Source organism: Chiloscyllium plagiosum, chromosome 5 (assembly GCF_004010195.1).
Source record: "Chiloscyllium plagiosum isolate BGI_BamShark_2017 chromosome 5, ASM401019v2, whole genome shotgun sequence".
NCBI lineage: Eukaryota > Metazoa > Chordata > Chondrichthyes > Orectolobiformes > Hemiscylliidae > Chiloscyllium > Chiloscyllium plagiosum.
The window spans coordinates 3,342,090-3,366,767 of NC_057714.1; the positions used below are offsets into that span (position 1 = coordinate 3,342,090).

Consider the following 24,678-nt stretch of genomic DNA (forward strand, 5'->3'; position numbering starts at 1 on the left):
CAGGTAAAACTCATCTGCTACAAAGCTGACTTGACCATGCACCTCTTGATCTGACTGGATCACATCAAACACTCTGGGGCTGTGCTGTCTTCAGCAGAATCCATTCAATATTTCAGGACTATCCTGAATAAAAAGACAGACCCTGGCTTCCTTTCTCCATTGTAAACTGTCCCCCTCAATCACATGCCCCTTCGCTTCAGAATCAAATACAAGCAGTGCATTTACTCTATGCCACTAAAATTGAGACCATCTATTTAAATAGCTCTGCTGCATGTCCCTTTGCCATATCCACCAAGCCAAACATCAAGCTCCTCTCCTTTTTCCTCGTGTCACTTGCAACCTCTAAGATTCAACTTGACTAAAACACATTTACTCTGATCACCCATTTTCCTCATTGAGCTAATTCCTGTTTGCCTTACTTTAATTTAGAAGTCATGCTTTTAATAAATCTATTTTTTATAAGTCCTTTTTCATCCCATCTCTGCAATTTCCACTGACCTTATATACTACTCTGAAATTCTGTTCCTCTGACTCTGTCATACGCTTTATTCCTCAACCTTTGGCCCATCATTGATGACAGACCCATCTTCTGCATGGATGTTATTATTTATAATGCCCTCCCTAAACTCTTCTTTATTTAAAAACTTTGTCAAAACTTAAATCTTTGGCGAATCTTATGATTGTCTCCCTGCTACCTTAATTTTGTTTTTTAAATTGACAATTGTGGGAACAGAATCTGTACCTCCTGTGTGCAGCAAGGAAATTGGTATGTGGTGGCCTTTTTTGCACTGATATTATTTTACAAGTATAACTTGTGAAACCACTCCACTATACGTGAATTAGTGGTTGAATCTGTAAATGCTCCCTGCCCAAATTCTGGCTGAGTATGAATATAATCTTGAGAATTATACTGTTTCAATGCTGTCAGAGTGTATCTGTCGATTGTCACTGTTTTGAAATCGTTCTAAGTATTTTCTTATATTTAGGCTGAAGATCCGAAATGGGAAAGAATTGTTTTATTTCGTATGTGTGAAATATTAAAATTGAATCATCATATTTAAACATAGCTAAGTAATTTTGTAAGCAGTTGCCAACAGGCTTGTGCCTCAGACTTCAATGCTGTTTGGCTACACATTGAGGAGAAATTGAGGAGTACAGATGCTGGAGATCAGAGTCGAAAAGTGTGGTGCTGGAAAAGCACAGCAGGTCAGGCAGCATCCAAGGAGCAGGAGAGTCGATGGTTTGAGCATAAGCTCTTCATTAGCAATGAGTGGATGGCCAAAGGGGTCTGAGAGATAAATGGAAGGGGGTTAGACTGAGGGGAAGGTAGTTGGGAATGCGATAGATGAAGGTGGGGAGAGGGGTGGGGCTGAAGGTGATAGGTCGGAGAGGAGGGTGAGGCGGATAGATGGGAAGGAAGATGGACAAGTAGGACAGATCAAGAGGGCTGTGCTGAGTTGGAAGGTTGGATCTGGGATAAGGTGGGGAGAGGGGAAATGAGGAAACTGGTGAAATTGATATTGATCCTGTGTGGTTGGAGGTGTCAAGGTGGCAGATGAGGCATTCTTACTCCAGGCGTTTGATGGCTAGAGTTTGGTGATGGAGGTGGCCCAGGACTTGCATGTCCTTGGTGGAATGGGAGGAGAAGGAGAAGTTAGTGTTCCACCACAGGGTGGTGGGGTAGTTTAGTGCGTGTGTTCCTCTGAAACATTCCGCAAGTTGGTGTCCTGTCTCCCCGATGTAGAGGAGATCACATCGAGAGCAATGGACACAGTAGATGATGTGTTTGGAGGTGCAGGAGAATCTGTCGGATGTGGAAGGCTCCTTTGGGGCCTTGAACAAAGGTGAGGGGTAGGTGAGGTCACAGGTTTTGCACTTCTTGCGGTGGCAAGGAAAGGTGCCGGGAGTGGAGGGTGGGTTGGTGGGGGGGACATGGACCTAACAAAGGAGTCGCGGAGGGAATGGTCTCTGCGGAACATAGCTAGGGGTGGGGAGGGAAGTACATCCTTGGTGTGGGGTCTGCTTGTAGGTAATTGAAATGGTGGAGGTGATGCATTGTATCCAGAGGAAGGTGAGGACGAGGAGAGATCTGTCTTGTTGTGATTGGAGGGGTGAGGTTCAAGGGCAGCGGTGTGGGAAGTGGTGAAGATGTGCCCCAGCCCACCCCCTCCCATTTATCTCTCAGTCCCCTTGGGCCACCCCCTCATTCCTGATGAAGAGCTTATTCTTGAAATGTCGACTTTCCTGCTCCTTGGATGCTGCCTGACCAGCTGTGCTTTTCCAGCACCACACTTCTAGGCTACATATCTAGGCTAACCTCATTGTCTTACAATGTTTCATCCTGAAGCAAGCTTTCTACCTCTTATTCTGTCTGTCACCAAAGCTGCTGGTTACCACATCCGGCTTAGTATTCACTTAATGTCCTCCCAAACTACTACTGCTGCTGAAACCATTACTGTGCCCTAATTGACCTTGAAGAACTAAAATGCATTCTCGTCAGCCTTTATCCTTCACATAGTACGATTCTTTGTATAAATTCCTGTGCATTTATTATTCCCTGAAGTCCTGCATAGTCATTTTCATCTACTTTTATTGGGACCTGTGTCCCAGTGAGTCAACTTCAAGATCCTTGTTTTCAAATCTTTCTACTTTGTCTCAGTTGTACAATCTTTGCCAGCCACGTAAAATGGTCAATATTCTGCAAAAAACATTTTTAAAAACTTGTTCTTTGTGCTATTGTCTTCAAAATTCTTTTACTTAATACTTGGTGTTTACCGCTTTCCCCTTGTGAACACACTTCTATGAATTTTGCATGAGAAGTAATAACTTATTTTTTAGATAAGTTATTAAAAATAATAATAATCCAGTGCATTTTTTTTCATGCATCCAGCACTATAAGTGAGGATCAGAGGAAGTGCGGTTAGTATAAAGCCAGTCAGGTAACCGAATTTCCAGTAGTTTTCCCAAATTTCCAAGGTATGATCAGGTAGGTACAAACTGTCAGTTTGGTACTGCATTTAAAAAAAAATTCACTTTCATATTTTGTAAGATTATCCTTGTAGCAGACTGAATGAATGATGTATTTAACGGCATATTCCGTTCCCTCTTGGTGAAAGAAATAGATATTAAGTTTCAAATTATAAAGGAAAAAACATGTTCCCTTCGTTGTAAATAATGAATTTGCAGCTGGTTGATATTTTTAAACTGTCAACGCCATGCAGGAAATTAGTTCTTATCAAATCGTAACCTTGCATGTGAAATAAATTCCATATTTCACACATTTGAATTAATATGTAAATTGTGTATTTTTATAGCCCATGTATATTAAATATTGTATTTTAAATTAGGAATTGTGGATTTTTATTAAATTTGACACCTAAAAGAAAGCCATGACTTGTCTGGTGTTGTAGTTGGAGTTCTGTTTTGGTAAATAATATCAGGTACAGGTGAGTTGTAAATTTAAAGAAAGGGAAATTTATATCAAGAGCTACTTACAAAAGCTTTCGTTGCTTTAAATTGAATCGAAAGATCTGTAATTAACAGTAAATGACACTAGGGGACAATAGAATGGAAGAATATTGTTTTTCATCATTATCCCAATGTCAGAACTTTATCCTGACTGAATTGAATTTCCTTCTGTTTGTAATACTGGTTGAAAATTACTGTATAATAATGGTTGCTAATTCTTGCTTTCCTTCATTTCAGTGAAAATGAGAAACTAGCAGTAAATCTTGCAAAGACTTCCAGACAATGATGATTTTTTGGTATCTCCAAGTAGCCATTCTCACGCAAAAGTCTATACAATGAGTGTGGATCATAGCTATGGTTGTACACTCCTGCTTGAGCTTTTTTTAAATTGGATGAATTTTACAAACTCTTTAAGAAAAATGTCTTGATCACACAAATAACTTCACGTTGTTCAATACTCCTCTGGTATGGTCACCAAAAGGAGGTGACCAACAAAAGAAACTTGAGGAAACTGGCAAAAAAATCAGCCTGCTCTGTTTGTTACTCCTCCATTTATTTCAATGTCAGAGGTCCAGAATAGATTGTCTTATTCAGGTAAATTTGGATGAAATTAGGAGAAGTGTAAGAAGGAAAGAAGCAATAAGAACACTGTTAGTAAATGACATGGAAACTACATGATTTGTTAGCATTCTTTATTAATCAGACAGCAATTAATTTGCTGGATTTTAAATTGGATTAACATGCAGTGTATAATCTTGGTAATTGGTTTACAGTCTTGTTGCATCTTCAAGCAAACGAATTATCAGATTACTGAAAAAATCTAATTAAAAGCTTCTTGTTAAACAAGTGACAAAACATTGATAATAGCTAATTTAAGGCTTAAAATCTGCTGTTGGCATATACACAGTATTAACTAGGTCATTAAAAGTTTTATAATATTGTCTTTCCAAGTATGAAAATTGAATCAGATGGGTAATTCAATGTTAGTGCATGTATTTGCACAAAGAAGACACTAGAACAAATATGCGAAAGGAATGATTGATTGTGGCTGTACGTTACATAATTATTGTTAATTCAAAGTTGTTTTTGCATGAAACATCATTTGAATTATTCAGTAGTTCAAGGTCCACAAGTTGATTAAATAATGCAGGAGGTTTTTTTGTTACACTGTCCAAATTTGAGCTAAAGGATAATTCAAAATATGTAAATTCTGTATTTATGAGCTTTGACTCGTGACTTTTTAACTGACCACATAAATTGACTTAAAATGCATTTCCCAACAAAATGAAAATACCCTAAAATATAAGAAATAATGTGAATTTTATTTTAATGTTAAAATGAATTTGTATGCTTTCATTTATTTAACCATTCAAAGATGTAATGGAATTTTTAAGAGATAGGTTAATGTGGAAATTGGGGGATGTTGCAGATATGTACTCGACGGCTCTCCTGAGGACTAAATGTGTCACCAAAGTGACAAAGAATTGGTTCAAACAGTTGCTAGGGAAGAGGATTGGAGTTATTTTCTGGGGAACAATGTTTCTGTTGACTATTGAAAACAGTGTAGGCATTGAGGTTGCTGATGCTGTGGAGATAGCTATTATCAGCAACCTGTTTTCAGATAATTTATTTTCTGATGATATCTCTGGAGGCAGCTTGTAGGTGAGAAATCATAGGGGCCAAGAATAAATCCTTGGGAAACACCTGAGGTAATGGTATGGGATCAAAAAGAGAAACTATTGTAGGTGACACTCTTGAGTATGGCTTATGATTAGCTTAGATGAGAACCAGCCATGCATCAATCCACACAGCTGGATGATGTTGAAGAGACTTTGCAGAACAATGCTGTAGTCAACTGTGTCAATGTCTGTAGGCAGATGGAGGACGATGAGGAGGCTTGTTTACCTTTTTTACAGTTACACAAAATGTCATTTGCACCTATGAGATTCAATTCTGTACCATGGCATGAGCAACACTAGAAAGATTGATTGGAGGTATTCAATCATTGAGTTCCAAGAGAGATGCATTTGGATTTTGCAGATGCTCAAAGACTTTGAAGAGGAAATGAAGTTTGAAGTGGGGCAGTAATACGTAGGAACAGTAGGCTCAAATATTAAATTGGAAGTGAGGGATGGTTATGACATGTTTTTAAAAAGGGGGAATAGTACCTGAAGGAAGAGAGAACAATTGACTATGTAAGGTAAGTTGGGAGCCAGGAATGGAAGTTGGGTGGTCAGTAGTTTGGACAGAATAGACTGTCAGATGCAGGAGTTGGATTCCAGTTGCACAATGAATTTGGAAAGGGCATGAGGAGATAGATAAAGGTGTGAAGGTCTTATGCCTTAGAAAAAGTTTAACCCAGTGGGCTAGTAGAGTATCAATTGATTAAATGATTTTAATCTTAGTGACAACAGAATCCACAAGTTCCTTGAATTCCTTGATGTAAGAGTCAAGGAGATAGTAGAGGAGTTTAAGACTATGGTTTAGAGATTTTCTTCGTGTTCCTGGATGAAAATTAAATCGTGAGTAGTTTTGGCTGACAAGCAGTACCTGATGGTGATCCAGATGGTGGAGAGCTAAACTAGCTGTCAATCATACTTATTCAAATATCCATTCTTCATGTTTGGGAGTAGAAATAATGGCTGTACTTACAAGAATGTCCAGTGGAAAAAGAATAATGGTTTTAACAGAAAAGAGTTCATCAGTGATGAAAGCGATGGTGTTGTTGAATATGTCAGTCGTTGTAGAAATAGTGTGGTGAATGGAGAATGAAAACACAGTTGGAATTTCGAAACTACAATCATGAGTGATTAGTGTATAAATAGTCGCCATCAAAAACATCTTTATGCAAAAGACATTAAATGATCTGGTACAAATGAAGATGTTTGTGGTTATTGTCAGAAGTGGGATGTTCAGAGGTGATTGCAGTGTTCAGCACCAGTCACGATACTGAAGCAGCCAGTGCCCATATGCAAACCAAAGGACAAAATCCTTGCTTAGGCTGATGAATGGAAAGTAACATTTATGCCACAAAAGTGCCAAGCATTTACCATGTAAACCAAGAGACTCTTGACATCATCCCTTGACATTCGATGACATTGCCATGGTTGAATCACCCAGTATTAAAATTCTGCAGATTTCTGTTGACAAAAATTGTTCTTGGTTAGCCATGTAATTTCTGTGACGGTAAGAGCAGGTCAGAACTTAGGAATTTTCTGGAAAGTAACTCTTCTACGTCAGCCCTGACCCCCACCCCACCCATGCCTGTCCATCATCTACCTTGCACAAGTCAGTGTTGTAAAATACCTAAATCAAACTGATACTTTCCTTGAATTAATAATAGCCCCAAACAAGGACTTAGTTACCATCTAAATCAATATAGAAGCAAAAGAAAGATTTTCACATGTTCCCTTTTTCCGAATTATAATACTTAAGGCTGCATTTGACCCATCAGCCCCTTTAAAAGTTCATCCATACACATTATCAACTTTAAGATAACATCTTAACTTATATCTGTTATAAATATCACAAGAACCAATGCATTAATATTTTGACTGACTAAAACTTCCTATGTCATTACAGCGTTTACCAAATGCTGCAAGGAGAAAGGATTTTTAATGGTTATAAAATGCAGAGAAGAAAATGCTGCACTTAAGGAATGTCTTACTTACCAGTGAGTATTATACTGTGCGATGATAGATTAATGTTTAACAATGTTATCAAGAATACTGCTTCAATATCTCACCATCATAGTAAATATATTTGTTGTGTTTTTAATACTTGCATGCAAATCTGTTATTATTTGAATCCGTTTTCCATTATACTCTGAAGAGAATGGTTGATCTTGACATCTTGTACAGGTAGTTCTCCTGTAACATGGTAGTTACGTTCCTGTGCAACACCATATTGTGGAAAATTGTACGTTATTTTCCCACAGGTCCCAATATTTATAATGTTTGGGGTGAACTGCCAAAAATATCAGTAAAAATCGAAACAAATAATAGTTAGCCTAACGCAAACAATTGCACCGTCTAAGTATATCTTGAAATCATATATTTTAATGAAATAATACAGTAAAGTTTGACACTTTAACACTAAAATCATTGACTACAGCACTGTACCTCTTCACAAATCTCTTCACCAGAAAGTGCACATGCTGACTGATCACGTGATGCTGATGCAAAAGTCCAGTTCTCCTCAAGATTCCCCCCTCCCCTGTCCCGGTTTGAAATTAAGTTCCTTCTAAATGTAGACTAAAATTCCCAGTTTCAAGCTCAGTTTCAAGGCTTGTAGAACTGATTGTATTCCTGTTTTAGCTGAACACACTGAAGTTGCATTTTGCAGACAGAGGATCGTGAGGCTGTGCTTTGCTGTTCAGGTAAGTGTCAGAGATGAAATTGCATAACAGCGAACAGGAGGTAGTTTTATTTTTAAAAAGTCTGCAGTTCACTAATCCTGTTACAGCCAATTTGCATTTAGTAATCACATGTTATAGGAGAACTACCTGTGAATAGAAAAGGGATCATCCACAAAACTTAGACTGACCCCTTCTCAATCTTGGATAACATTTTATCAGAAATGCCTTACAGAATCTGCTGTAGGCTAACCACACACATTGCTACCTTCATTCCCTAGTGTATTCAGCAGATCAATATGGCTCTTTATACTAGCATAGAAAATGTGATAGCAAACTGAGATAAAATCTCCTCAACACTACTATCCGAATTAGAATATTAATTCTACTTAAAAGGCAGAATATTACATTTCCCCCTGTTGGTGAATTTGCAGGTGGGAGTTTTCCCCCATAGGCCTCTTGCAATATAGTGGTACAATGGGCACAGCTTAAGTTGGCCCACTGACCTCTGCCTTTAAGTGGCCAATTAAGGATCATTTTAAGGACCATTTCTTGGAGGCCTCTGTATTGAGGCTGGCAGAATAAGTTTATTGATAAGGGGAGATGATTGGAACATGATCCTTCTGAGGACTCAGCCAAAATGAGATTGGGGTTGTGTCTGACACTGGTTTCTTTCCAGCATCAGCCAGCCCCTTAGACTATGTCTGGCTCCTGCAGTTGAAGCACGCAACTACACAAACACCTCTTTTCGCTAATTCCCCTCCATTCCCAATCTCCAACTCCCTCTGGCCTCACCTCCGCTCCTCAATCTGAGATTTTCATACTTGACATGGTCCTGGTAATTACACCCTGAGGATTATTTGCAGGCCTATTCCTGTCCACTGATGTTTGTGGCACTACTAAGACTACAGAGTTGAAGTCAATTAGATTGGCTGACAACTCTATTGAGGTGTGACTTCCTTCCCATGGGAAGGCTGGAAGTCCTATCTGCCAACCAATTAACTCTTTGAAGTGTCAAATTACTGTGGAGCAGCCAGTTTAGCTGATGATGCATTCTCCCTGTTTCTTGTGTGGCAGCCTGGGAAACACCTAGCTCAACAGTCTCAACTTGTACGTATCTCAGAAGTATAGTACATTGCATTCTTTATACCAGAATACTCCTGGAAGGGCTGAAGCCAGAAGCTGTATCCTCCTGCATGTTCCTGGATGGATCACAGCAGAGTGGTTCAATTACTAAATTAGTAATCCAAATGCCTGGATTAATACAGTGGAGATGTGAGTTCAGTCACAACAATGATGGCACATTTTGCGCAGTTAACCCTGTAAATCCTCTTCACTACCGTTTCACAAAATTGGGACAATTGTCCCACAGACTGGACCATGAACAATATGGTGAGAAGTTTTGAATCTAAAGGCACAGACACCTCTGTCATCATTCTTTGGTTTTGGCCTGTGCATCAGCAGGATAGAGCCCCCCCCCCGCCCCCCCCCCCCCCACTCACCAAGATGAAAGTGCAGTGGTATTCAGTCAGGAGGATGTGGCAAACAGTCCTTATGAGAGATATCCAATCAGGAAAGGGTGCCCATAAATGAGACATACCCCTCTCCAGTCTTTCACACTGAAGCCCAAGCCAGCATATGTGCCAGGCATCTGACCCATTGCCCACTTATTCTGGCCAAACATTGGTGGCTGGGTGGGGTGTGGTCCTTACATGCTCAGGTTGGGGAGTGAAATGTACACAGCAAGGAAGGCGCCCACAGAATTTAACAGACCACCCACCTGCAGAAGACTACGAAGTTCTGTCACATGACACTTCAAATCTTGTCCACTGTCTGCAAAACAAAAGTCAGGAGCGCGATGGAATACTTCTGATTTGCCCAGATGAGGTCAACTCTAATAACTTTCACGAAGCTCTATAAAAGCAAAATTGGCACACCATCTATCACCTTAAACATTCATTTCCTCCAACACCAGCACACAGTGACAATAATGTTTACCATCTGGATGATGAACTGCTATAACTCCATATTCCTTCAACAGAAAATTCCGAATCCATAACATTAATCAACTAGAAGAATAAGGACAGCAGATCCATGAGAACACCACAAACTGCACGTTCCCCATCTAGTCACAATCATCTTGGAAATATATTGCCAATTCTTCACTGCCTACTGCTATTGTCAGCAACTCAAATGCTCTGTGAATGAGGATTAAAAAATAATCCAGACACTGTTCTAGGACATGTGACAAACATTCTTGCCATTCTGCAGCAACCAACTAGTTGCTTCTGGGTACTGTTTATGCGTAGATAGGCTAGCATTGTTGTTTGTAAGCTATATTTAAGAGTGCATCTTCAATTTTCTGAAGCAGATATGGGGCAGTTCCAGATCAGATCATCTGGATCTGAAGACTGATACCCCTTGTGAGTAGTCCATTCCTTTTAAAAGCTCTCATCCCCAAGGCTGGAGCCTTTTACACAGACAAAGAAAGATGACTGTATTTGATTAGACTTCCCTTAGGTCCCTAATTCAACTAAGCACCAGAGGTTGAAAAGAAACAAACTGCTCCAGTTCCCAAACCTTCATTGTTCCCAGTGCAAGGCCAGAAGTCTTCATGCACTGATGTTGCCCAACAATAAGTGTGGTATAAACAAATGTATAAAATGGCTTTAGAGAACACAAATATGATTGTAGGCATTTGAGACTTGAGTTTATGTACAAGATTCAAGGCTTTAATGTGGATTTTAGCTGAGGCCGGTCTGAGATCAGAGTCCTTTCTCTACATTCTATGAGGAACCTAAGTGTATTCATTTGGGTTTTCAGATTTTCGATGGTTTATAGCAGCACACTCTGAATTTATTCTCGTAACTCTTACTGACCCAGACAGTCTTCTATTTTGTGTGGCTTTTTTCTTTGACTAGCACCTGTTGCATGGACTGAAAGGAAGAGGTAGGTAGAGGACATTATTTTGGAAACTAAAAATGTTTTCAAACTAAGTTGTCCTTCTGAGCAATGATGCACCCACTTGATCTTTTCCAGATCTGTATGTTCTGCATTCCTTGTTGCAGCACAAAGTCATTTCTATTTTACGCACTAAAATTATGCAATCTGTCAGTGAGAATAGCTGTGGAAATTTGGCCACTCGGTACTATAGATCAAAATAAAAAAATGGATTGTTATTATACAGCACTTGTCAAATACAAACTATTCATCTAAGTTAGATTTTCATCCAACCTATCCAGGTCTTATTAGGTACAAATCCATGTCTCACAGGTGAAAGGACTACTGTTCCAGTGACACACCCAGTTCATGTGAAGGATGGATTTAATACATTAGTCTTTCTCCTGATGCTATTTGGAAAATAAATTGAAAAATAATTTTTCTTCATTATGTTAAAGATGTTTTGAGTGTCCTTCTCCCTTGCTCCTTTCATGCGCAAAACTAAAATTTGTCGAAGATTATAAGCAATTACCTAATAACTTGAAAAGACTTGTGACCACTCTTGCTTCCAGTCTAGTCTTATTGAGGTGGCTGATGTTTAAATTAGTGGGAGATAGTGAGAACTGCAGATGCTAGAGAGTCAGAGCGGATAAAGAGTGAAGCTGGAAAAAAGCACAGCAAGGAGAAAGTGAGGACTGCAGATGCTGGAGATCAGAGCTGAAAAATGTGTTGCTGGAAAAGCGCAACAGGTCAGGCAGCATCCAAGGAGCAGGAGAATCGACCTCAGGTATAAGCCCTTCTTCAGGAATGAAGTGTGCCAAGCAGGCGAAGATAAAAGGTAGGGAGGAGGGACTTGGGGGAGGGGCGTTGGGAATGCGATAGGTGGAAGGAGGTTACGGTGAGGGTGATAGGCGTCGTGTTGCCATGGTCTGGCGATGGAGGAGGCCAAGGACCTGCATGTCCTTGGCAGAGTGGGAGGGGAAGTTAAAGTGTTCAGCCACGGGGTGGTTGGGTTGGTTGGTGCGGGTGTCCCAACCCTCGGACTCAGCACCGCCTTCTTGACCTGCAATCTTCTTCCCGACCTCTCCGCCCCCACACCCCTCTCCGGCCTATCACCCTCACCTTAACCTCCTTCCACCTATCGCATTCCCAACGCCCCTCCCCCAAGTCCCTCCTCCCTACCTTTTCTCTTAGCCTGCTTGGCATACCCTCCTCATTCCTGAAGAAGGGCTTATCCATAATCATCGATTCTTCTCCTTGGATGCTGCCTGATCTGCGCTTTTCCAGCAACAAGCAAGTCAAGCAGCATGAGAGGAGAAGGGGAGTCGACATTTCAGGTTGGAACCTTTCATCAGCACTTAGGGAGGGGAAGGGGGTGTGAAATAAATAGAGGGAGGGGGTGGGCTGAGGGAAGGGTGGGAGGGATGACAATAGGTGAATGCAGGTAGGAAGTGGCTGTGATTGGTCAGTGGGAAGGGTGGAGCGGATAGTATGGAAGGAAGATCGATAGGTAGGGTCAGGTTAAGGGGGGTTGGCGGGGTGGAGAGGGAGGGCTGGGTCTCGACTGAAGTGGGAGGTGGGGAGATTTGCAAACTGCTGAATTCTACGTTAAGGCCGTATGGTTGTAAGCTCCTGAGGTGGGAGATGCAGTGTTTCCTCCAGTTTGCATGTGGCCTTGAGGGTGGAGGAGGCCCAGGATGAATATGTTGTCGGGGGCCTTGAGAGTTGAAATGGCTGGCAACTGGAAGGTAGGGTTGATTGGAATGTACGGACCATAAATATTCCTTGAACTGGTTCCCAAGTTTGCGTTCGGTCTCTCCAATGTACAGGAGATGCACGCAAATCTCTGCTGACATAGAATGATTCTTTGGGGTTTTGGACGGAGGTGACGGGGAGGTGTGGGGTCAGGATTTGCACCTCCCTGCTGCTATCGAGGAAGGTTCCAGGTGCAGAGGCGGGGTTGGTGGGGAGTGTAGACCTAACGACGGAATCACGGAGGGAATGGTCCCTATGAAAAGTGAATAAGGGTGGGGAGGGAAATACTATTTTGGTGGTGAGGTTAGACTGCTAGTGGCAGAAATGGTGGAGGATGATGCATTGAACTTGGAGATTAGTTGTGGAATTCAAGGACCTGGGGCACTGTGTCCTTGTTGTGGTTGGGGGGTTGTTGTTTGAGGGCAGAGGTGCAAGAAATGGAGGAGATGTGGTGGAAGGCATTGTTGATAATTGCGGTCCTTGAAGTAGGAGAACATCTGGGATTTCCTGGAATAGAATTGCTTAGCTTGGGACTGAAACTTTAACGCAGTCAGGGATTCACTGTCACTACCCAGCTATGATATTTCTAATAGTAGCTAACATGAACATGCATCTCTTTGAAATATTATTGAGTTATGAAAAATAGAAATTGCAATCCTTTTGCACTCACTCAAAGAAAAAGATATGGCGATAGAGTATGAGAATGTAAATGAAACTAAGAATTTTGATTTGGGGGAAGACTATCTTGGCAATTAAGAATTTCAGTTTGAACTAATGATTTGGAGATGCCGGTGTTGGACTGGGGTGTACAAAGTTAAAAATCACTCAACACCAGGTTATAGTCCAACAGGTTTAATTGGAAGCACTAGCTTTCGGAGCGACGCTTCTTCATCAGGTGATTGACAATCACCTGATGAAGGAGCGTCGCTCCGAAAGCTAGTGTGCTTCCAATTAAACCTGTTGGACTATAGCCTGGTGTTGTGTGATTTTTAAGTTTGAACTAACTGCACTAGAAGTGGCTCCCAGAATCTGGACATATCGACATAATCACCACTATTGTGAGAACTGTTCACTTACATCTGAGAAGTTTCTTTTGTAATGAGATTAAATATAGTAGTGTAGATGAGCAATGATAAGAATAAACGGATAGGCTGGATTTTGTCAAGAGAACAATAGGAGGCTATCAGTGGTGTTAATATGCAGAAAATTGGACAGCAATTTTCAGCAACCATACATACATAGTTAAATGTGAAAATCAGGCAGTAGCTGTCACAGGTACAATGTCCCTCCATAAGCTTTGCTCTGACATTATTTCATTAAATGACTCACTATTGAATTACATAGCCGACAAAGTTATGGCACTTTAGCATTTGATACACACTAAACGTGCCAGAGAAAAGGTTAGCAGGTATCTGTTCAAATGTTAGTGCTTTTTTTTTTAATGAACAGTGTGACTAGCTCTAACTATTGACAAACAAATTCTCCAACACGGAAAATTAACTTTTGTAAGTGTGGAGTCTCATTCCTTCAGATTTCAACTATTGCAATTTTTTTTTAGATTACCTTTTCCATCATTCTTGTGTGGATGTGGGTGTCACTGGCCAGGCTGGCATTTGTACCTCATACCTTGTTGCCCTTGAACTGATTGGGTTACAAAGGCCATAACAGTAGGTAGTTAAGAGTCAATCATATTGATGTGAATGCGGAATCCCATGTAGGCCAGACCTGGTAAGAGGTGGCAGAATACCTTCCCTAAAAGGACATTAGTGACCCAAATGGGTTTTTGCATAATTGACTTTGCTTCCATGGTCAAGATCAGACTTATGATTCCTAACTATTTAGAATTCAAATTCCAGCATCTGCTGTGGCAGACAGGCAGACACAAAGTTGGGATAAAGGGGGCATTTTTAAGATGGCAACCTGTAACTAGTGGAGTGCCAGAGGGATCACTGCTGAGGGGGCTTAATATATTTACAATACATATTAATGACTTGGAATGACAGAAGTGAATGTACTGTCGCCAAATTTGTGGAATGACACAAAAATAGGCAGGAAGGCAAATAGTGAGGTTGACACACAGAGTCTTGCAGAGGGACCCACAGATTAAGATTGGGAAAAGTCTTGGCAGATGAGATACAATGTGGGAAAATGTGAGTTTATGCACTTTGGCAGGAAGAAGAACCAAAGTATTTGCAATGTAGAGAGACTACAGAAATGTAAGGTTCTTGTGCATGAATCGCAAGAAGCTGACGTCCAAGTTCAGCAGATAATAGAGAAGGCAAGCAGGCTGTTAGCCTTTATTTCAAGGGAATAGAGTATAAATATAGTCAAGCTTTTTTAAAACCACACAAAGCACCTGGAAAACTGTGAACAGTATTCTCTTCTCTCAAGAAAGATATATTGGCATTGGTGACAGTCCAGAGAAGTTTCACTAGGTCGATTTTTTGTCTCTAACTTTGATTTCTTTGAGCCTGTATTTGCTTTCTGTGCATGATTTTGTAGAAAATGAAACATTCTAACTTTAGTTTTCTAGTTCAGCTTTTGCATTCTGCATTCACTTTAGAGGAGACACATTGTTGCTTGACTTGCTCATATGGTGGCAGAACCACTGCAGAGCTGCTGCACTATTTAAGCTGTCTAATGTCTACCAAGATTCTGAGATTAAGTGTAAGTATAATGAAGAGTGAGCACCAATCATTCTTCATTGATATAAAAAAAATCCAGATAGTAGTTTTCCATAAAAACGGAATCGTTTTAGTTTCCTCAGAACTAAACGACAGTACAGGGACTATTTCTGCTTGTAAAGTTAAGAACTCTATTAGGAATTTCTCCTATTATGAGTGGGTTTGATGGCAGTGACTATGAAAAGATTACTTCATCTGGTTGTGGAATCATTAATTTAAAATTAACATTGTGAGTTTGATAGATGATAGTAGAGACTCTCTTTACAGAACTCACGCTTCACTCATGGAATACTTTGTCCCTGTCGAGACCATTGTATTTTATTGAAACGTTGTCATTTGAAGCACAAAAATAGAATGGTGTTTTTCCCTTTAGGATTTTTCTTCATTAACAAAGAGCTTTTAACCATTTTCCCTACATTTTAAATTCTGTGCTTGAATTGTATGCTGATTAGAATTACACATTTACTTCATGTACAATCTGCTAAATGCATATTTCTGGTTTGCAGTTCACCAGGCTAAAGGTTAAAAATACTGAACTTATAAATCCTGGTTAGTTCTGAAATTTTATGTTGAGAGGTTTTAAAAAGTGTGAAAAATGTAACTGCTTTCAATCACATGAATAGTAAAGGCTTTGTAAAAAGGTTAACCAGGTGTGAGACAGTAAGGAGAAAATGTATGAAATTTCTATTGTCTGCAAATGGCCAGAAATGAGAAACTTTCACTTTGCATACAGAATCCAGCAAAGGAGCATTGCCAGTGTCAAAAGAGGTTGAAGTGTGTGATGCAACTTTGATATGGTGTGAAACCCAACGTATGCATTTTTTCTCTTTGTCTGTTCAAAACTATGTTGCTATTAAAATCAGATTTTCTTATTTACAACCAGTTTTTGAGAAATAGCTTTTCATTATGTACTATACTGTGCCTGTGTTTTCTGTGGATATATTATATACTACACAAAATAATTGATAATAAGATTTCTCAACAATGTTTTTGATGGTAGTTTTGTTCTCTTCTACCCTGCAGACCTGCATGAATTTTAAGTCAGACAGGAATATTGAATTTGAAGTATTCTGAGATCAAGTCTAATGTGGCAAAATCCAAAATATGGCTCCTTCCATTCTGTGCAACAAATCAAATACTTCACAGGATTATGAATTTTTTGATTCACACACCAGCTAAACAGCAACTGTCATTTTGTTTCCCTTCTCATAGAAACATAGAAGGCGGGAGCAGGAGTAGGACATTTGACTCCCCGAGCCTGCTCTGCCACTCAATATGATCATAGTAGATTATCAAGCTCAATACCCTCATCCTGCTTTCCCTCCTACATGGCTGACCCCTTTAGCTACAAGAGCTATATCCAACCCCTTCTTTAAAATGCAATGTTTTCATCTCAACTACTTTCTGTAGTACTGAATTCCACAGTCTCACCACTCTCTGGGTGAAGAAATCTCTCCTCAGCTCAGTCTAAAAAGTTTACCCCTTACTCTTAAACTATGACCCTTGCTAAACTTGACTCCCACACTACTGGGAACATCTGGAGAAGTACCAGAGGATTGGAAAGCTGCTAACGTGGCACCCCTATTCAGAAAGGTAGGGAGTCAAAAAGCAGGCAACTATTGGCTGATCAGCCAAACATCTGTTGTTGAAAAAGTATTGGAATCAATTATTAAGGAAGCAAAATCAGAACATTTGGAAAATCATAATCTAATTAAGCAGAAGTTAACATGGCTTCATGAAAGGACAATCGTGTCTGACTAATTTCTTAGAGTTTTTCCAGGAAGTCTCAATCAGAATGGATAGAGGGGAATCAGTAGATGTCTTCTGATGGGCTTCCAGAACGCATTTGACAAAGTTCCTCACAAAAGGTTAAGTCATAAGAAAAGAGCCCACCTTGTTGGAGATAGTATATTGGTATGGATAGAGATTTGGCTCATGGGCAGTGAACAGCAAGTGGCGATAAGGTTTTTTTTTTAATCCGCGTGGTGACCTGTGAACAGTGGGGTTCCACAGGAATCATTGCTGGGATCATGACTATTTACAATAAAAACGATTTGAAGAAAGGAAACAAATGTACTGGAGCCAGATTTGCAGATGACATAAAAACAGGTGGAAAGACAGGTTATAAGTGTGATACAAACAGTTTATACAGAGGTATTCAAAATTTAAGTGGGTGAAAGGTTGGCACATGAAGTGTAAAGTGGGAAAATGTGAAGTTGTTCATTTTGGAAGGCAGAACAAAAGACAAGAATATTATTTAAATGGAGAAAAACTTATGAAAGCTGCGACACAAACATCTCCCACATATTGCAAGGGGAGTATTCCACAGGGCTTAATTCTTCTGGCATTGTGAACTTTACCAAATACAAACAATAAACTAGGAACAAATTATTTAACTTTACCTACTATTGATCAGATCAGATTTCTTGCTGTCTATTCCTAACAAACAACAAATACAAAAATAAGGACATTACCCAGATGCTCTCACTCTCTCCCCCTCCCAGTATTACTTACTCAGTGCCTAAAGGTGCTTCCTAAGCAGCTAATCCTCTAGCCTTGTGTCAGTTTTTGAACCCTCCTGTCATCTAAGGAGCTCCACTTCTGGATTCAGTGAAGGTTTGCTCCACTGATGTCGAGCTGCTGCTGTGACTGAGCTTGTGCTGAGCCGACTGGGCTTGTGCTGGGCCTCACACCTCAGGCTTTTCTCCCCACCCCACCCCACCCCAGTTAGCTTCATTCTGCTCCTAACCTGCTGATACCCCAACTGAGTTTGGAATCTAGGACCAGAGGTCATTGTTTCAGAATGAAAGGGTGCCAATTTGAGATGACCTCTGAGATGAGCTAGAATTCTTTCTCTCGGAGCTTTGTGTGTCTTTGGAGCTCCTTACCACAGAGACCTTGGGGGCAGAGTCCTTGTGTACCTTTAAGGTTGAGATAAATTCTTGATCAGAGGGGTAATCGAGGGAAAACACTGGAAAGTGGACATGAGGAATGTTGGGTTATCCGTGATCCTATTGAATAACAGAGCAGGCTCAAGGAGCCAAACAGCCTTTCTCCTGTACCTCTTTCTTATGGTCTTGTTGGTAAATGCAGTGATTTGGATTTTGTAGTTACTGGCAAAGTAATGGCACTTGTCACTATCCTTGAAGAGAGCTAACCACTAAGATCTAAACATCTTTGGCACACACTTCCCGATTCCTGATATCAATTTGAATGTGATACTAAGGGGATCTCCAAACATCCACCAGCAAGTATTACCTTAGAAAGCAAACCAGGAAGTAAAGAAAAACACTAAAATTCCTTTGCTTTTAATTTTTAAGTTGCTCTGGTATGCAAAATAAATGATTGAGACATGCATATGATGTCACAATGCAAAGTAAAATAAGATTATAAGAAACATTTAAGATGTGGATTTTCTTAAATCGTTGTGACATTGACAACAAATATACAGTTGCTCTTTCAGGGGCAGTGAAGTTGCTTAGCAGTAGTCTGAACTTAGAATTCCATAAACCCCAAGTTATACCTCATTCAGCAAAGTGTAAAGATTTTGTAAAACGTTTTTTACAGGCAAGCTAAGAGGCTAACAGTGGCAGATTTGTCCATGTGGTGATTGCTAACTAATTGTTGTCTGGGGGCTTTTCAACAGTGCACCTTCTGGAAGAGTGCTGAATCACTAATGACATCTTCTGGATTCCCACATTCAAATGCAAATGTCTAACTCTAGAAATTCTGGTCCTCAACCGGAAACATTGACTCTGTTTCTTTCTCCATGGATTTTGTCAGACCTGCTGAGCAGTTCCAGCATTTTCTCTCTTTATTTCAGATTTATCGCATCCATTGTGTTTGTTTTTTGTTGTGAAACTTGAAAGGGTTCAGAAAAGATTTACAAGGATGTTGCCAGGGTTGGAGGATTTGAGCTACAGGGAGAGGCTGAATAGGCTGGGGCTGTTTTCCCTGGAGTGTCGGAGGCTGAGATGTTTATAAAATCATGAGGGGCATAGATAGGGTAAATAGACCAGGTATTTTCCCTGGGGTCGGGGAGTCCAGAACTAGAGGACATAGGTTTAGGATGAGAGGGGAAAGATACAAAAAGAGACCTAAGGGGCACCTTTTTCACGCAGAGGGTGGTGTGTGTATGGAATGAGCTGCCAGAGGATGTGGTGGAGGCTGGTACAATTGCAACATTTAAAAGGCACTTGGGTATATGAATAGAAAGAGTTTAGAGGGGTATGTGCTAAGTACTGGCAAGTGGGACTAGATTGGGTTGGGGTATTTGGTTGGCAGGAAGAGTTGGACTGAAAGGTCCGTTTCTATGTCTGTATGACAAGCCTGTCAGTTACAGGTTTTTAACAATGGTGAATGCCAACTACTTCATTATCAAAACTATTGTAACATCCACATATCAGTCTGAACTGTATTCCATGACCAAATACATTTTAACGTGTTGAAGTGTTATTATTTTCATACTTCCAGTCTTTTGGGAAGCTATCTTTAAAGCAAATGTTTCTTTTCTCTCTTGTTCCATGACGGGTGGACATCACTGACATGGGCAGCAGTTGTTACCCATCCCTGATTGCCCTTGATTGGCCATTTCGAAAGGCAGTTAAGAGTCAACTGTATTGCTACGCATCTGGAGTCCCATCTAGGCTGGACCAGATAGGGGTGGTGGATTTCCTTCCCCAACAGAATATTAGTGAATCAGATAGGTGTTTGCAACAATTGATGGTAATTGTCATGCCAACTTTATATATCAGTTTTCAGTTGAATTTAATTTCCATCGTTTGTTGTAACGGTATTGGATCTCAGGTCCCCAGAACACTAGCCTGAGCCTTTGAATGTCTCGTCCAGTGCATTACACCAGTGTCTCCACTCCTGTTGGGGCAACCACTGGAATAGAGGCTTCTGGACTCAAGAATTAGAATGCACTCTGCTTTCAGCAGAAAAGGGAGAAAAGCAAAGAGTAGTAAAACTGAAAAAGTTACATCTTTACAGTTGAATAATTATTTATTTTTATTTAGTCAGTAGCCTTGACTTGAATTCAAAAAGTGAAAGAAAATTAAAATAAGGTCTACATACATTACAGATTAGATTAGATTAGATTAGATTAGATTAAATTACATTACAGTGTGGAAACAGGCCCTTCGGCCCAACAAGTCCACACTGACCCGCCGAAGCGCAAACCACCCATACCCCTACATTTACCCCTCACCTAACACTACGGGCAATTTTTAGCATGGTTAATTCACCTGACCTGCACATTTTTGGACTGTGGGAGGAAACCAGAGCACCCGGAGGAAACCCACGCAGACACAGGGAGAATGTGCAAACTCCACACAGACAGTCGCCCGAGGCTGGAATCGAACCTGGGTCCCTGGCACTGTGAAACCGCAGTGCTGAGTCACCATCCCACCCCGTGGTAAGGAGGTAACCCGTGACTGTCAGCAAAAATATATCCAGTAAGGTGCTCTCAATTCAATTTTTAGAATCAATGCAAATCATCTTTGTGAATCCCATTATTTGTGCTATACCATTTTGAATGTGGCTCAAATATCCTGGAAGGATTAATATTGTTGCAAGTCTCTAATTTAAATAACAATTTAATCAGACTGTAAATAAGGATTAAAGTTGGTTTTCGTGCAACAGCTGTCACCTTGTTGGATCACATTTTCTTAAAATATCTTTTTTATTAGGAGAATGTTAGGTGTTAAAAAGTGATAAGTAATTTTAACACTTCACTTACATGAGCTAGTTTTCTTGAACCAGTCTAATTTAACCCCTTTTCATAGATAGCAATTGTAATGCACATGAAAATTTTGAGATGTATTCACATTGTACAAATATTGTAGTTCATAATTTTGAAAATCAGTAGTGGTCCTTGTTAGTTTCTGACCAAGAGTGAAGTCTGCATTACACTTGAGGGTTAGGAAATTTTCAAGTTATTTTAAAATTAATCATGGCATAGTGAATGATATAAAAGATAGACATTATAGAAAATTGATTTTCTTTTGATTTGAGTCTTTCCAGCCTAAATTCAAATATCTTCTGCCCTGCTGGATAAGTTTTGATATTGGAACTCCTCATTAAAATGTAGTGCAATATTAATGCACTTTGGAGTACAAAATAACTATCTGACACATTGAAAATTTTAAAAATGGAGATCTGAATAAAGAAGTGTAATATGGTGCCTTCCATTAATTCTTCTTGTCCGTGGACATTCTGACTCTAAAATGGTTTTACATGGAATGTTGGAAGTGTGATAATGGTAGAAACAGCATCTGGAACTACAGGGAACATGGAAAGCAACTGTGTACCTCCATAACCAGTCAGCTAATAGAATTAGGAAAGAAGCAATGCAAGGACTGAAATGATGTGTAAACTAAAATAGGTGAATTTAATATTGATTCAGAAGTAAAAAAAAAGGTGGAAATGTAAGACTGGCTGAGGAGACAAAAGTAAAAGACAGGAACATTTTTTTTTTAAATCAAAAATGTATGCTTTTTGTCTCAACAATTAAAACTGAAGGAATGCGAATTCACATTTGTAATAGTTAATTTTTCAGGGCCATAGAAATTGATTGATAGTAATTAAGGCTGACAATTAAAATGACAATTACATGAGGTTTTTTTTGTGGTGTGTTTGGTTGTTAATATTACAGCCACTTAATGGCGTTTACTGGATGTCAGCATTGAGGTAGGAGCACACGATGTGGTTTTACAATGTAATAGTGCAACTTGGACACCAATTTCTGGATATACAGATTTAATCATACATCACCCCTTTTCTAAAGTAGCTTTACCATTCTTTCATAAATAATAGCAAGCCCATTAGCTTCACTGTATTTTGAAATCAAATGGAGTCCAAATTTCAGATTCTCATGGTACTTGCATGCTGCTCATTTTTGAGAGATAATATGTAATATGCCTTGACATTTATGAAATCCATTCATTGCCATACCATCTATTGCATGTATTCAGCATACAATATGTTACTGTGCATGGCATATAAAACGTGTCTACCCATGACTGTCATAATTGTTTTGATTTTCACTATTCAGACGCTTTTTATTTTTAGTTTGTGGTGTGTAACTCTCTGAAGGCGTGATTTTTCCCTCCCTGAAGAGGGGGAGTTGGCCCTCGAGAGAAGCTCACACTTTCATTTCCACCTCACTAATTACATTCTGGGAAATAAGATCCTGGTGACTTTTGACCTGACACTAATTAAGATCATTAAGTTGCTAATTAATGGCCACTTAGGACTTTAATCTGTCACCTCCCTGGTCTTCAGTACCCAGAGGCTGCAAGCCTCTGATTCGTGAACAATTTATGACAATCCAGAGCAACTGTTTCAAGACCTGTGATTCGCTGAGAAGCGTAAGCTCTGATTATTGGCATGTGATGGGTCAAGATTTATCAGTAGTAGCGGTGAGAATGCTAGATACCATCTAACACTCTGACTGCCACTTTGTTACCTGAAGACTTCTTCACCTGGATTCTTTTTCTGCAACCAAATTGCTAATTTAATTGAATGTGTGGATTTCCAAAATACAGTTCCTGGAAAATGGTATTTTTGGTAAAACAGGGAAAGCACTTTCAGTGCTGCGTGCACAATGTGAAGTTCTTTTATATCTTAAAAGCATGTTTCACAGTCATATGGTCTACATGTATATTTTCAGTTTAATTTTCATTTCATTTTACGATAAATTAATCTTACACGGATGTTGTTTTTCTCGTTCTTACAAGTTATAAAGATTCAGCATTATATGAAGAATGTAAACAAGAATACCTAAAGGAGAGGGAAGAATTCCGTCAAACTGGAATTCCTTCTAAGAAAAGGCAGCAGAAAGTACCCAGCAGCATGTAGAATAAGCCAATTGAAGAAGCCAGAACTGAAGAGGGAACATTTACAGAAATCTGTTCATTGTGAAGAATCATTCATCATGTTTGACAAATACAGTTTTATAATTGCTATATTATGTCAGATTGATTTTTGGAATTTTTTAAATTAGAAAATTGAACTATTACTGTTTGTAGATTCAGCACTTTTCAAATTTTATAGCATATATTTCTTAAATTTATTTTACATTGTTTCTTTCATGCAGAATTCCATAATTATAGACTAAGGCATGTGATTCAATTAAATTGTCTAAATGTCAGTATATCTTGTGCTGATCAGAATGTAGCTTCTCTGTCTTTTTTCACTGGATGCTTTCACTGTTTTGCAAGAGGTACATGTTGGCTGGTTCACACTCCTAAAAGGATCTCTGGCATATTAATTAAAAGTCACTGGTTACAGCAACTGCTGAAGGAAAGATAAACTGGTTATCTTCAGGAAGAAAGTTTTACTGTACACTTTACCATAGAGAAATGTGAGAACTCCTGAGTTGGTGGAGATCTGGAGGCTTCTCACTATGCAGTTCACATCCCCAAGTTGTTCAGCCAATCAATCTCTCAGTTTTTGGCAGGCAGAAGGTACCAAAGCTTTGTCATTACTACCTTGTAACTGCTGCTTACTTGAGTGACTTATTCATTTACTCCATAACTTTTTTTTTCCCTTTTGTATAGACAGATCTCATTGCTTCAGTTGTTTTGAGATGGGGATTTTGCTGCAATAAAAACCAGTAGTCCAAACTCACCCTGTATCACTCAATGTTAGGACCCCATATGCTCAGCCATTGGAACTTTAAGCAGGATGTCCATGAATCCAACCAACATTGCACCTTGGAGAAGTAGATCATTGGAGAGGAATGACTTCTCTTTGCTGAACTTGCTGTGCCCTTATATGGTATTCTCAGTTTCACTTAGGATTTGATCTTACTTTATGAGGGAGGAATTATTTGAATTTCTTTGTCAATTTCAGTCTGACTGTACTGTTATTACTTCATTAGGTATGGTTCCACAAAGTCTCTTGCCTAAGTCAGTTTAAATGTTTTTGCTGCAACCCTGATGATATTTGAGTATAGATATTGTACCTACCATTCTCCCTGAGAAACAGGAAGAATGTGATTCTGTATAAACTTCAACAAGGGACAGCTCAGCTGGACAGTGATCAACAGCAGTCTGTTCAACTTGATTGCTGGCAATTATTACCAAATGCTTTGAAAGCATCGCTCACCCACAGCATCAGTCCAGACTGACACCATCGTGCTTAGCTGTGCCCACTGGGAGCAATGCCAAATAATAGGCAGAAGTAGTAGGAAATCTGACTCTTAGAATACTGGGTTTTTCTTTTGCCAAACAGGGCATTTAACATTAGTTATCCTGTTTGCAGAGAGTTGGCCATGGCACGAACTCCCAACTCCTTCACAGCCATTCAACACTGATTAAACACTGCAGAAAATATTTCATGACAGCCAGAAGTGATCACTAGCCTTTCCTCCTCACTGACCCCAGGCAACAATTTGTCATTTCACCCTCAAAATCAATATTCGACCTACCAACACTTTGTGTAAGGGCACCTGCAAGTCCCTAACAAATCCCT

The 24,678-nt window shown here is 39.7% G+C and overlaps 1 protein-coding gene and 1 long non-coding RNA gene across 3 annotated transcripts in view; one reads left to right on the top strand and one right to left on the bottom strand.

The window, feature by feature from the left end:
• Positions 1-23,379, top strand: part of cmc1 (C-x(9)-C motif containing 1) — a 72,821-nt gene extending 49,442 nt beyond the window's left edge. For both annotated transcript variants that reach the window (XM_043689496.1, XM_043689495.1), the window contains exons 3-4: positions 7,051-7,141; positions 22,941-23,379. In XM_043689496.1, the coding sequence (XP_043545431.1) occupies positions 7,051-7,141; positions 22,941-23,061 (212 nt within the window). In that variant the 3' untranslated portion in view covers positions 23,062-23,379. The remainder of the gene's footprint in view (positions 1-7,050; positions 7,142-22,940) is intronic.
• LOC122549669 overlaps positions 9,360-24,678 on the bottom strand; it is a 46,238-nt gene continuing 30,919 nt past the window's right edge. The window contains exon 3 of the long non-coding RNA XR_006311633.1: positions 9,360-9,655. This is a non-coding gene — a long non-coding RNA (uncharacterized LOC122549669). The remainder of the gene's footprint in view (positions 9,656-24,678) is intronic.